This window comes from Hippocampus zosterae, chromosome 13, assembly GCF_025434085.1.
Source record: "Hippocampus zosterae strain Florida chromosome 13, ASM2543408v3, whole genome shotgun sequence".
Classification (NCBI taxonomy): Eukaryota; Metazoa; Chordata; class Actinopteri; order Syngnathiformes; family Syngnathidae; genus Hippocampus; species Hippocampus zosterae.
In genome coordinates, this window is record NC_067463.1 from 4583095 (window position 1) to 4597297 (window position 14203).

Sequence of the window (14203 nt, forward strand, 5' to 3'; positions counted from 1 at the left end):
GAAAAAGAAAATTGGTGGCCGGCAATGCCAAGCCACGCCTGTGCACTATTGAGGCATTTTGGGCTACCATACTTGCAGTCAGGTCCATAAATATCGTGGCATGGATGCCATTAACACCATTGCAATGCCATTTTTTTTTTTATCCTGGACTTAAATTATCCTCGGAAGAGGATAGTTCGAGCGTGTTTTTTTTTCCCCCTCTCCCTACCCAGCGTTTTTCCTTTCTAAATTCTGATTGTAATTTCCCCATTGCGGGACAAATAAAGGATATCTTAATCTTAATCTTAACACGATTTTGGCTCTAAAGATCACCACGACGGACTTGAAAAGTGCACCATGGAGGAATTAAGATCCAAGGCCAATTCTAATGAAGTTGGGATGTTGTGTTCAACATAAATAAAGACAGCATACGTTTGCAAATCACGTTCGACCTGCATTTGATTGAGCGCACGACAAAGGCAAGATAGTGAGCCATTGTATTCTGTTTTGATTTACGTTTCACACAATGTTATGTAAATGGCTCCTCTTTTTGAAGGAGCCCAAAGTCATGGGGCCAAATTAACAATCCGATGTCAAACTTTCCCTTTTCAGTACTTGGTTGGAAACCCTTGGCCATGAATAACAGCCTGAAGTTTGGAAGACAAAGACATCACCAGATGCTGGATTTCATCCACGGTGAGGCTCTGCCAGGCCTCTCTTGCAGTTGTCTTCAGTTTTCCCTTCAGATTTGTCTTCAGCAAGTGAAATGCATGCTCAATTGGATTCAAGTCAAGTGACTTACTTGGCCGGTGCATAACATTCCACTTCTTTAACCCCCCCCCCGCCCCACACACACACACACACAAAAACAACAACTCATGGTTGCTGTGAAGTGCCATCCAAAGAGTTCTGAAGCGCACATCATCAATAAATCTAGTTGCACTGGCCGTCATAAAGGCCCACCTGGCCACAGAGCAGCTGAGCACTCAACTGTCTCTTTGCTTTCGGTCCCTTCAGAAAACTGGAGGCGCATCATCAAACTATTGTTATTTCCTCCAGGATTGACCTCATTTGGACGTAAAACACACTACCCGCAAATTAAAGCGGATATAAAGAACACCGTTACCGGCATGCGCCTTGTTTTTGACCAGCTGATTGGCACGGACGGCATCATGGCATGAAGTGACCGTTGTCGAAAAGTCACACACCCGTATCCCGCCCCCGCCCCCGCGCTTTGCGATCGCTTCGTACCACCAGCAAGACCGGAAGTAGTTTAGTAGGGTTGGAGTCTTTTTGATCCCACTTCCAATGTACTTCATGCCCAAGTGGTCAAAACTCAAGCCGAGACAGCCTTATCCCATCCAAGCCGAGGACCCGCGAGCTGCTACGACATTATTATTATTTTTTTACAAACTACTACAGTGATCCCTATTTCGCGGTTCGTTTATCGCAGCTTAAATGCATCGCAGATTTTTTTCAAACATATTCATAAAATAAAAACATTTTCACATACACGGAGTACAGTCCTGTACATGTTGCTCTATGTGACTCGCTGTTGTTTTGCAGCTTCTCGCGGACCGTTCGCGGACTATAAAAATAAATAAATGAATACATTTAAAAATATGTTTATTGGTCGCTACTTTGCGTTTATCGCGAGTGGTTTTGGTCCCCATTAACAGCGATAAACGAGGGATTACTGTACATCCTTTTATTTTTTCCATGGGCAACTGTACTTGTTGTCCATGTTGGACAATACAAACGTGAGCCAAAACAAGTCCTAATTTGAAACCGCATCGTGTCTCTTTGTCACAGGGCAGTAATTGGCAAAATGATAATACTTGATCGCCCCCCGCATCTAATACTAATCTTTTTGACTCTTCGGGGGCACCGTATTTCTTGCCGGTGTCCGGCAATATGGGATAAAGTAGGTCAAAAACAAGGCCGAGTGGGCCAAACCTCAAGGAAACGATTTAGAATTTGGGACCTTGTTGACATCATCACCGTCTGCAATCATGCCAAACAAGGACTCTTAAGTCGAGATGAGGCAGGGGCACAAGTGTAGCATGCATTTGGAACGAGTTCCCACATTGGTGATAGGTCAGGGGCAGAAAGTGTGCCAATCACGGTCTCGGGCCACTCCGTAAATGATGTGCACGGTGCAGCGGAGAAGATTTTGGCAGGACGTCGGACTGCCGTCTCGCTTCGGAATACCAAAGAGGTTTGAGAATTTTGACATTACCTCGCGCTAAAGTCATGGCACGGTTGAGGACATTTGAAGAAAACAAGCCTCACCGATGCGGCACAAGGGCCCCTCCCAGCCGGGGCTGCAGCAGCATTTGCCAGTGGGAGTGCAGTGGCCGTTCTTGCAGTGTCGGGAACAAGCTGTCATCAGCAGCTCGGGAGGCTCCACCTGACGCTGGCACTCCTTGGGGATGAGGGGCCTGGAACAGTTGGAAGAAAACGAGGCGGGGGGGCAAAGTCAGTTTGTGTGTGTGTGTGGGTGGGGGGGAGGCACACACAAGACAGTCTCAAGGACCTACGCCTAAGACCGGCGTTTCCCAGCTTCGGCACGTATTTGGCATTCGAAAATCACACTCGACCAAACAAAAGTGTCATTTACTGAATACCTTTCTCATAATCTCATCTCATTTTACTCACAAATGTATTTAGTCAGTGTGATTTTGTTGTTGTGGTTGTTTTTGCACGTCTAGCAACAAGTGGATACACAGATTGTCCACAATTGTAGCTGCTGACATCTACTGGAAGAGCATGTCATCGTTCTGCCTGTCACGATACGTCACTGGCACAGATAAATGAACAAAGACACAGGAGTCAAATCATTTTCAAGTAATTTCCCGCGACAGCACAGCGCTTGGGAATCGCTGTCCTATGGAGTGGGGAAATGTGGTGGAAGTTGTTGGTGAGAGGCGTGCGTAACTTGAATGTTTTTGGGATTCTTCAAATGCAAAAAAAAATCTTTTTCCCATGAGCTGACCATGCCAGAAGTCGGGAACTCAAACTTGATGATGTTTGACCGGTTGAGTAATGGATGGTTTTGTTTGTCTCGAAAAAGCTTTGAGTGCAAACGCATCTTGGATTTTTAGGAGAAGACAATACGACCACCCCCTTCGCCAGACAACAGAATAAGCTCGGAACGGGGCAAAAACAAAAACTTGTTTGTTGGCCCCGGCTTACGTTCTAACTCAACACATTTGCTTGGAGCGGTGCCGCAGGGAAACATGCGGCGTTGTGAACCAAAAAGTCTTTCGTCGAGCATGCACTATGTTAGGTTAGGTTTATGAAACCCAAACCGAACCCGGGCTGCCTTGAATTGGTCACCCGGTTGCGTTTCGTTACGGTTCTGGTGCACTTTCTCAAAATTGTCACTTGTATCCTGCATTTTGAAGTCCTAATTGAGGACTAAAAGTACAATCGTCGGACATAAAAAAACAGACCCGCCGCATACAAGAAAGGGAGTGCAGAGCGGGGGCACATGCTGTGATCAGTCCGCATTAAGACAAACACAAAGAACATGCACATCGGCTGTAAAATAATTATTCCATATCACGCGCTACAAGTCTGGAAGTAATACCGCAAAAGTGCATAATCAAGTTCAAATGTGACCAGCGCGCACACACACACACACACACAAACACACACACGCACACACACTCATGCACGCGCTGCAACAGAAGAAACACGAATGAAAAGCCCAACACAATCGCGCGTGACCGGCAACGGTAACTGGACTCTTGACGCTGGTATCAAGAACCTGGTGGCCAGGGCGCTGATGTCAGTGCGTTTGAGTAATGTCCTCAAGAAGAGGCATCATCAATCACGGCCGGGGAGCAAATGGTCACTCGGCAGACGGAAGCAAACCAGGATATAGGATTTAAGACCAAAGACTGGGCAGATCCGGATGCAGTGGGAAAAAAAAAAAAAAAACCAGACGCCAGCGTTTAGCTTAATTGACCCAAACCACTTCAAAATCAGGAGAGGATGGGAATTTTGTGCACTATGTTCATGTGGTGTTCATGTGGCTACGGTGGCTTTGGAGGTACTGATAAATTATTGGGTGACATATTTTCTTTATCAACGCCGATTCATTCCAGAACCACCCACTATAGGCGGAAATCTCTGGCCGCTTAAATAAATGGGTGAAAAGTGTGTGCCAAGGCAGTATAGTAAGTATTCTACGACCCCCCCGCCCCCAATATATCTATCTCCATTTTCTGAACCGCTTTATCCTTACAAGGGTCGCGGGGGGTGGGGGGTGGGGTACTGGAGCCTATCCCAGCTGTCTTCGGGCAGTAGGTGGGGAACACCCTGAACCGGTCGCCAGCCAATCGCAGGGCACCAACAGAGACAAAGAACCATCCATGCTCACACTAACACTTAGGGACAATTTAGAGTGTTCAATCAGCCTGCCATACATGTTTTTGGATATATATTGTACATATGCATGCACACACACACACGCACACGCACGTGCTACATGAAATCTGTCTGTGGCGCAAAGCCGGATGCGGACCTGCGCCAGATCAGCTGATCGTGGCACTCTCCCATGCTGTAAGTCTTGAAGTTTATCCCGGGTAATGAGGGCGGTGCGTCGGAGAGAAATATGAGCACCAAGCAGCAACCCCCGATGTTCATTTGAGATTTTTATCATGCATCACCCCCCCCCCCCACCCCGGTAATAGTGACTGGAGACAACTTACAGCTGTGTCAAATTCTTCTTTCTCCCGCGCAGTGTGCAAAAGAAAATATGCCAAAATATTCCAAATGGTTTCAGTTTTTATACTTTGTATGTTGGCTATGAGTGGCAAGAAAGGTGGCCGATGGGAGAAAAAGTGTAGCGCAATGAAAAAGGTCATGAAATACCCTCGCATATGGGGCAAAGGAGAACCGCGGACTGACTGGTGCTTTGTCACAAATTGACATTTTTATATAATTCTTTATTGAAAGCGAATAATCTTTTGGGGACCAGAACGTGGTCATCGTAGCGGAAGAAGGGCGCATTCCCAAGGTCCCATCAGCATCCAACTCTAAACTCTAGACATCCCTGTCCTGTCGTGGCAGACATTTTTTTAAGGGAGTGAACAAGGGGGAAAAAAATAGAGTAAGAGTCCCTTGAGGATTGCAGGAGAGAAGGGTGTGTGTGTGTGTCGGGTCGTTTTCCGTGGCGAACGCTGTTAATAGCAGGCAAGGGGTCAGCGGCGCAACTAAACAGTGCGTCCGACTGCCAGGGTGGCTGTGAAAACAGCACCTGCCGGCAGCGCCACTTGACAAAGGCAGCTGGGTCAACAGCCACTGTGGGAATTGAGCCACTTTGGAGACGGGCGGGAGCCGCAGAGCGCTCGCACATGAGATAGTTGCACTGCCACTGAGCGTGGAGTCCGGTACTTAAAATGCGCATAGAAATTGGATCGCAAGAGTGGCGACGTTACCGATTTGTCAGTTTGAGCGTGGATGTTTTTAACTTCTTGGGTGTGTCCGATTGAAACGAGGGGTGGTCCAACAATGGTTTCCTCAAATGTCCCCGTGCGGTCTCTTTTCTAACGGTTGTTAGGGTGATTGCGTTTCACTTTTTTGCGTTTTTTTATTATTATTATAAGTTTTTTAACCAGTGAAAAGAAACCGATTCCGAAATGAACATTTCCGTTAGCCCGCCGTATATGGTGTTTCGCATTACATGGTAGCACTAAGCTAGCTGAGTGTCATTTCTAGTTGGAGTGGACATTTTGGTTTTTAAATATACAATGCTTCATTTTCTTTTGTTTTATGTGTCGGTTTTACAGCAGGTTTCAATTGGAAGTGCCAAAACCAGCTTGAAACAAGCACACTTGGCCTCTTAGTCGGGGAACTATGTGAACAAGGGAGCAGGAACTGAGGAATACTTTAAGAAAAAAAAAATTGTAACATCTTTTTAAAAATATGTTTCAAGCATGTGTGTGAGGTAAATTTATTCATTGTAAAAAAAAACTATTATAAAAAAATATTTTTTTCACCTTTTGCAGGTGGGTGTGGAGCGTATCCACGAGATTCGCTTGTATATGCATTTTCTTGTAGCGAGAGTTGGTGTGGAAGAAGGGAGCGCGTCAAGTACACAGAAAGAATTCTCCTGTTTGACAGTCAACGTCACACACGTCGCATAATCGACGAACGTCTCCGGCTTCTTATTTATACAAACGTATTTATCTGAGCCTGCGTGCGTATTTGTGTTTGCTGTGTGCAGATATAAACCGTGTGGGTGGCGCGTACATGTGAACATGCACATCTGCGAGGCCCGTGTGAGCGTGCGATATGCTAACTCTCAGCATGGTGTCGGGAAGGGAAAAAAAAATCCCTTTATTTTCCTGTCCCTCTTAAATCTTCTGCCATCTCCGCTGTGGTCCTCGCTTTGACAAAGCTGAGTGAATAGCGGCTGTTACAATACACAGTAAATATTCTTGCACAATTAAAAATAAGGAGTGACATTACAAAGGGTGGCCACCGTCTAACAATGCGAAAGAGACCACAGTGGTACTTTACGATGATAAAAATCAAGGCTTTCAACGATCGACCACAATGTTAAACGTTGATGTTTTGAGAATAATGTCATAATTTTGTGACAAAAACCCCCCCAAACAAATAAAAACAGACACTTACTAGATTAATGAGAATTAAAGTATAAAAGTGCAGAAAAAAGTCAGTTTTACAAGAATAGTCATTAAATTTGATCGTAAAATTGTATTTTGAAAAAAAGAAAAAAAGCGACAATAAAGTTGCAATATTATCAGTAATAAGATCGTTACGCTATGGGGGGAAAAGTTGGGAGCTTCACGGGGATAAAGTCGCAATGTGACGAGAAATTTAAAAAAAGTTGTCTTTTTATGACCATCAAATCGTAACATTACAAGAACCCCCCCCCCCCCCCCATGAAGTCACCACAGAAAACAATGTGACAATATTGTCAGAAAAAGGTTGTAATTTTGCAAGAATAAAGTCATCATGAAATGGAGGGCAATTATTGCTCTTTATCGACACCACATTGTGCCAAGAGTGCTTTCCAAAGCCTCAAATTCACAAGGAAAAAAAAATCCAAATGTAGTGAAGTATTTCAGTTTTATTCATTCATTCATTCATCTTCCGAGCCGCTTGATCCTCACTTGGGTCGCGGGGGTTGCTGGAGCCTATCCCAGCTGTCTTCGGGCAGTAGGCGGGGGACACCCTGAATCGGTTGCCAGCCAATCGCAGGGCACACATAGACGAACAACCATTCGCGCTCACACTCACACCTAGGGACAATTTAGAGTGTTCAATCAGCCTGCCACGCATGTTTTTTGGAATGTGGGAGGAAACCGGAGCACCCGGAGAAAACCCACTCAGGCCCGGGGAGAACATGCAAACTCCACACAGGGAGGCCGGAGCTGGAATCGAACTGTGAAGCCGACGTGCTAACCACTGGACTACCGGCCCGCCCCTATTTCAGTTTTAAATTTTTTAAATTTAAAATTAAAATATGATGAGAATAAAAACATCGTTTTAAAGCGATAGTCATCATAGTATGAGAATAATATAAAAGTTACAATATAAATAAAGTTGGAATTTTGCGAAAATAAAGTTATTAGAAAAAAAAAAGAACAACCAGTTTGAATTTTTACTGGTAACGTACTTTGATGACAACAACATTGTCATTTCACCAGGAAAAAAAAAAGGACAATCAGGGCATTTTATTGCCAGAATGAAGTTGTAATGTTACAAAAGAAAAGTCACAATCTGAGTAAACCAGATTGGACGACGGCAATCGCACCGTAAAAGCAGCGAGCGACACAAATTTCGCTTCTGTATCTCTCTTTGTTCCACAAGGAGTCCATTCAGTGGTTTTGAATACACGCTGGCCTATTTATTATCAGAGGCATACTTCCGCTGACAAACAAATACCTCTGAATGAAGTCATCTGGCCAAGACATGTTTACACAAACATTGCTGAGGGATTTGATGGCCAAGGTTTCCCTGTAAGGACCTTTCGCGCTTTGTCTCTAAGCTCCTTCGTGCTACCAAACATGAAGGAGCTTCGCCGCCAGTCCGATAAAGTTGCAACGACATGACAATTTAGGCCTACTCTGAGGACAATCAAGTCAGAAAATTACCAGGAAAGAATTACAGAATTCAGTCCTTTTATTGTACAAAAGTACAGTTGATGAATGACCTGAAAAAAAACGTTGCTACAAGTAAAAGAGTGAAAGTTTAGCAAGATTAAAGTCGTCGTGTCATGAGAGATGGGAAAGTCATTTTAAAAAAATGCCCACATTTTGAGAATAAAGTCATACTACCAGGAACCACCTCCTCCTCTCACCAAAACTCTAATACAAATATCTACTATACATGTATGAAAATTCATTTTTATTATGATTTAAAATATTTTAGACACTTATTAAAAATACAACTTTACAAACCATTGTATTATAGAAGCGGAGCAGGTCATGTTATAAAATTGGCCAAAAAAAAAAGTTGGCAATTTTACGAAAACATCGCTGAGATGTTACGAGAAAAAAAAAAACTTGTCGTTTTATGACTGCGTTGTCACATTACCCAAAGAAAAGGTCTGAATTGGACACCCCAAAAAAAACGGTGTTTGTCCCCAATTCGTGTACGTGCGATAACGGGTTGATCGCGGGAGTTTTTGCAGCTTGAAAAGTCGATCTACGGTCAAAAAAGGTTGGGCACCTCTGTTGTGATGGAATAAAGTTGGACCATGAGAACGAGGTCATATTACTTTCCTCCAAAAAAAGAATAAAGCAGAGGTGCAACGATAAATCAACAACTAATCAATGACCAAATTAATTGATTAATAATTTTTGATGACTGAATATTCATTGAGGTACTTTTGTTCATTTTATGGTCAAATGTGAAGTAAACTCGGTCAACCATCTTTTGAGTCATACTAAAACTATTTCAAGCATACTTTCATAGTTCTTTTGTTGTTTTTTTTACGCAACACATACAGGTAATTTTAAAAATAAAACAAAACTTAAGCTAATATCTTTAGGTGAATAAAGCCATAATACTGCAAAAGAAGAGTCAGAATTGGGGGGTGGGGGGTAAGACGTTAGTTCAACAAGAATAAAGTAATCTCAACAGAAAAAGGTCAACGTTTTATGAGAATGAATGAGAATAATGTTCCAAGAGAAAAACAGTCACATGTTTATGAGATTGAAAACAAACATATATTTTAAATCACATTTTCGCAATGCTGAGAAAAGTCAGGAATAATGCAATACTACCAGCTAAAAAAAAAAAATCTTATTTTGACAACACATGGATTATGTTCTTATTTTTATATCATTTTATTTAAATTTTCCTAATAAATTAGCGGGACTGCTGCAACACAGCGTCTGCAGACTAAACAAGCCGAGTCCGCAGTGGAAAGAAATGTTCTGACGAGGGTAGAAATGCATCCAGCGCTCGGGCCAGAAAACATAAATACGGAGCAAGTCATGGGGGCCCCTTTTTGAAACATCTGCGCTGTAATTAATTGCGGCAATGCCTGGGTGGCACTGTCATCACCCGCAACCGATCAGCTGCATAACATATTTCAAGTGCGATTCCCACTTGGCCTTTTCGACTTAATCTGTCTCTCTTCATTTAACAGGCGATACACTATTTCATTGGCGAGCCGTTCTTTTTGCTGTTCCTTGTTCAACGCCTGCGCTTTAGCGGCACGGAAAAACTACATGCGTGCGTTGCATACATTTGGAGCCTCCAAAGTCAAACTTGATCCACTTCTATAAGAAATACCTGTAATGTAATGCCGTTTTTTTTTTTTTTTTTTTTTACGGGCAGCGTAAAAGGGGCTTCTGATTCGATTTCACGAGGCGGAAAACTGACGTGGTTCACTTCATACCGCCATTCCACGTCAGTGCCTGTTATAGAGTCCAGGGAACCTCTGCGTGTTTGCGCGTCAGCAAATTTGTGACTCAAAAAAAAAAATATATATATATACATATATATATATATGTACTGCACACATCGATATATATATATATATACACACTGTATATATTTGAAAAATTAAACTTATGCTGCATTTTGGATGAACACTTTTGGCGATGACACAACACGGTATTTTAAGGTTGGTCAATATCGTGGTACTTGGGGATTGGGGAATTGGTTTAAAAGGTTAACGAAGCACCGTGTTGGCGCATGTGCTGAAATAAAGGTATGATGTGTCAAAGTCGTCGGTCGACACCAGAAACAGGTGCCCCGGTGATTTTCCCCCACTCTCAGCAAAATAAAACCTGCTTTGCGACTGCTCTGAAAATAACCGGCGTGCAGTTACGTTGCCAGTTACGGCTCGCGTCAACCCAGCGCCGCGGTTAGTAAAAGCTGACACAAACGTAGTGAAATGCAACACTCGCTCTATGGTTACCGTTCTGAGCCGACTTGGGCCGGGAGCGGGTGGCGTGGGCCATCATGTAATGACCCGTTGACATTAGCGAAGATTTGAAAGACGGGTGTTTAACGGTAGCCTCGTGGATTGCATCAGCGCGGGATTGTGTGACACCTAGCCATTTTATTGGGTACACTTCCACGATGGCTCCTCTGCGTCTAATTCTGCCTCACAGAAGATATTTAAGGCCACAACCTACTGCACACATCGGTAGGTTACATAAAAAAATGTGATAGGCAACACTATCCCGAGTTGCAGTATGTGCACGCCGGGGGCTGTTCAAGATAGAAAAGGGCGAAGGTAATTCAGTGTTAAAATGACACATTTATATGATGTTGAACATAATTCCTTTGAATGCTTGTGTTGTTTAAAAAAAAAAAAAAAGATTATTGAAGCAGAAAAAGCGGTGCATCATCTCATTTCGTGCTATACATGGTTACCGTGACTTACAAGTGCCCAACTTTCACGTAACGGGCCGTCAGTTCATGATTTTTTTTTTGCCAAGTGATTGAATTTATTTGGTGATAGCCCAACAAGACAGCACAATAAAGCGTTCCGTCACTCAGTCCTTCTTCACCGAGGATAAAAACAGAGTATAGACCCAAGAGCTTATTTCCATTGTAGTCCTCAGTGCTTTGCGTCGATAGCCAAAATTTGAAATATGGTGCGTGTGTTGAAATGTTGAAACGGGTGTGTGGCTTAAACAAGTGGGGAGGTGAAAAGTTGAATGCGGTATAAAGCTTAGGTTTGTTTTCGTTTACATGTTTGAAAGTGTGATGAAAATCATGATCTTGAGCGGCACACTGACAAGATCAGCCCTGCGTTCGCCTGGTGACGAATGAGCGCAAATAGTTTGGAAGAAGTGTACCTTTTGGGGTCCACCAATTTGTAGAGTTTCCCGCTGTGCGACTGCACCGTGCTTTTACTGCTCGCTAGTATGTAGCCTTCACCTGAAACGAAATGCAAAGCGCCCGCATGAAAGACGCCTCACGACCATTTAATGAACCAGCAAAATTCCAGAAGGGGACAAAGTGTAAACACGTGTCTGCGGGGTCCCACGGCTTTTGAAGACCTCCTTCAAAACACAGTGACAGCTGGCGCGAGAGCGGCAATCAAACTTTTATGACGGGCTATGGTTTTGGGGTGAGTGTTTGACTTAATCAGAAACACTGTGAGCTGACGGTTCGTAGTCTTCGCCAGTGACTGGTGGGCTGCAGCTGGTAGAATGTTCTGTATCACATTAGGCCGCTCACCTCACTTCACCCGAGCGCTCCTAAATTGACGGCAACACACGACACCCGTGCAAAACGCTGCGCTGTAGGTGGCCCGGTATGCAAAATGTGAGCGTTTGGGATTATATGCGTGATGTTTTATGGAACAGACATTTAATCCACCAGGAAGTAAGCATTTTAATATCCTGCCGAGTGAAAGTCGAAACCGTATTTCCTCAAATGGTGGCCGTCCCTCGAATAGAACGCCGGCCGGGTCATCCGGTGACAAAATAAACGCCTCCCTCAAACCGCAACTTTGCTTTATCTTGACTTGCTCACTTACACAAATCTTGAAAAGAGTTAAACGCACCCCGTCGCGTACCGCATCGACGGCAAAAACATGGAAACAGTCGCTAACATTGCATTAGCTGTTGGCCGTCTCTGGGAGACGGTCAACAGCTATAGTCTGCCTCTGTCCGCTCTTTCATTTCACATCATTTATAAAAACGTAACATTGGTTCATAGTTTTCCCAAAATAAAACGCATCCCCTCAACAAATGCCACCAACCACCCGTATTTTAGGGAAAAAGGCAAGACTAAAAGTCACTTTTTATTTTTATTTTTATTTAATTTTTTATCTTATTAAAATTTTTTTCTAGATGGCTTGCTAACACTGCAAAACTAAAACGTAACCAAGATTCAATATAAAATTAGGGGAAAGGACTATTTGTTCTTTGTCTGCCAAGAAATGTCTTCTTACCCTCGTAAGAAGACATTTCTTGTTTTGTGTCATAACCTTCCAATCGTATTTTTTTTTTTTGCTCTTAAAAATCTTGAGGCTTTATAACGTCATTTGATATTTTGGGACAGGTTTTAAGTAAGACAATCTTAAAATAAAAAGTATCATAATTCTATAGGGTCGGAAATACAAATACATGAGATTTAAGTGGCGAGTTATATTTACGTGTCGGAGGAAATATTGCAGAGTAAAAATGTCCGGCTTTGTCGGCAGATAATTTTGCCAAAATAGTCCTCAAGTAATTTTTTTTTTCTTCCGAGGGCTGGGTGCAACCTGGACAAGTGATTGGTCAACCATAGGACAACTGACTAATAAAAATGGGCATTGCCACACTGACCCAATTCATCTTCTCCGAATCCCAGGATATGTCCCACCAGCATGGAGCCGCAGGAGCCGGCTGAGCCTAGACAAAGCGGTTTCTCCTGCCACTGGTCGCTCGGTTCCGAAGGAGTTATCGATGACTTCTGGAGAATCCGCAGGTTGCTGAGATCAACACATACAGTCGATAAGAGAACGTTAAAAACAAGTCAGTTGTTTGTGAGAGAATGTCATGGAGCGCACGATCTCAAACCCTACGACTGTATGTGACCCAGTCGAAACTTCGCTCTCCCCCCCCCCCCCCCGACATTCAAAGATGTTAGCTTCTCAGTCGAGATGAATCACTTCGAAATACTTCCTTGAATCAATGACTACTTTCCTAATAGCCAAGATTTTGATGCCGTGTGTGCACAAAAAACATGAATAGGTGAGTCTTTCTGCAAATAGACAAAACGGTTCCAGTGACGCTACAGCGAATAGGTGAATTTGTGACAATCAAATGTGTACAACACTACGTTATGGGGTTCGTTCGCTGCTCCTGTTTTGCTTAGCGACTGAGTTCAAACATGAACTTTTTTTGGGTGTGTTTGTGAACACATTACCATTTTAAAACTGAGATTCATTACACTTACTCCTTGCTGGGAAAAGCAAGTTCTTGATGAGAGGGAGGTGTTTATTTGTGGAAATGCGGCATATGATATTGAGGGAAATGTCTTACCCCTTGTACATGCTTTGTACTTTCTACAGAATAGTAAATAAACACCCCACCAGTTACTATTTAAGGGCCACTTTCCTTTCCCAAGACTTACACAGTGCCACTTGAAAAAACATTGTTGCATCACGACGAAGCCTTTGTTCATCCACAACAACATACACGCAAACTGAAATTGAATTTTTCAAACCCAATCCCCAAAGACGCCGAGAGGAGGGGAATTTTCTCGCCGTTATTTACTTCCTTTTTGCCTCTTCGAGCGTCAGTGTTTGACATCAGCAAACGAGGATGAATTACAAATTACAAACCAAAGAAAAAGTGTGAACAGCGCAAGGCAGGATGTCTCATCTCCATTTCCACCAAACTGGCCGGGCCACTGTGGCAAGAGTAACACAATGCCTGCACCCCCCCAACCCCCAACCCCGAGGCCCACCCTCCACACATTTGGAACTTTGTATTTAACCCTGGCACTGCCTGATGTAAGACACAGACTGAAAGAGTGAGAATGAGAGAGGAGAGCCGTGATCTTTCAGTGAAAGCAAAAATGGTGCTGCGAACATGTAAATCTGAGTGCCGGGAAAGTCTCGCAGATACAAAATGCTTAAGAGATACAAGTGTTCACAGGTTATTGTTGAGAGAGTTGAACATTCCCAAGTGTGTGTGTGTCTCGCGTCTTGATAGTAAAACACGTGCGCATGGTTCAATAGCGTGACGTGGCACCTGTAAAGCTGAAAGTCAAGTTCAGAGAGAAA

At 43.4% G+C, this 14203-nt stretch overlaps 1 protein-coding gene across 4 annotated transcripts in view; it reads right to left on the reverse strand.

The window, feature by feature from the left end:
* The window catches only part of hhip (hedgehog interacting protein), a 134359-nt gene that overhangs the window by 1825 nt on the left and 118331 nt on the right, over window positions 1-14203 (reverse strand). For all 4 annotated transcript variants that reach the window (XM_052083654.1, XM_052083653.1, XM_052083655.1 and 1 more), the window contains 3 exons: window positions 12759-12904; window positions 11280-11361; window positions 2272-2420 (listed from right to left, as the gene is read on the reverse strand). In XM_052083654.1, coding sequence (XP_051939614.1) covers window positions 2272-2420; window positions 11280-11361; window positions 12759-12904 — 377 coding nt within the window. The remainder of the gene's footprint in view (window positions 1-2271; window positions 2421-11279; window positions 11362-12758; window positions 12905-14203) is intronic.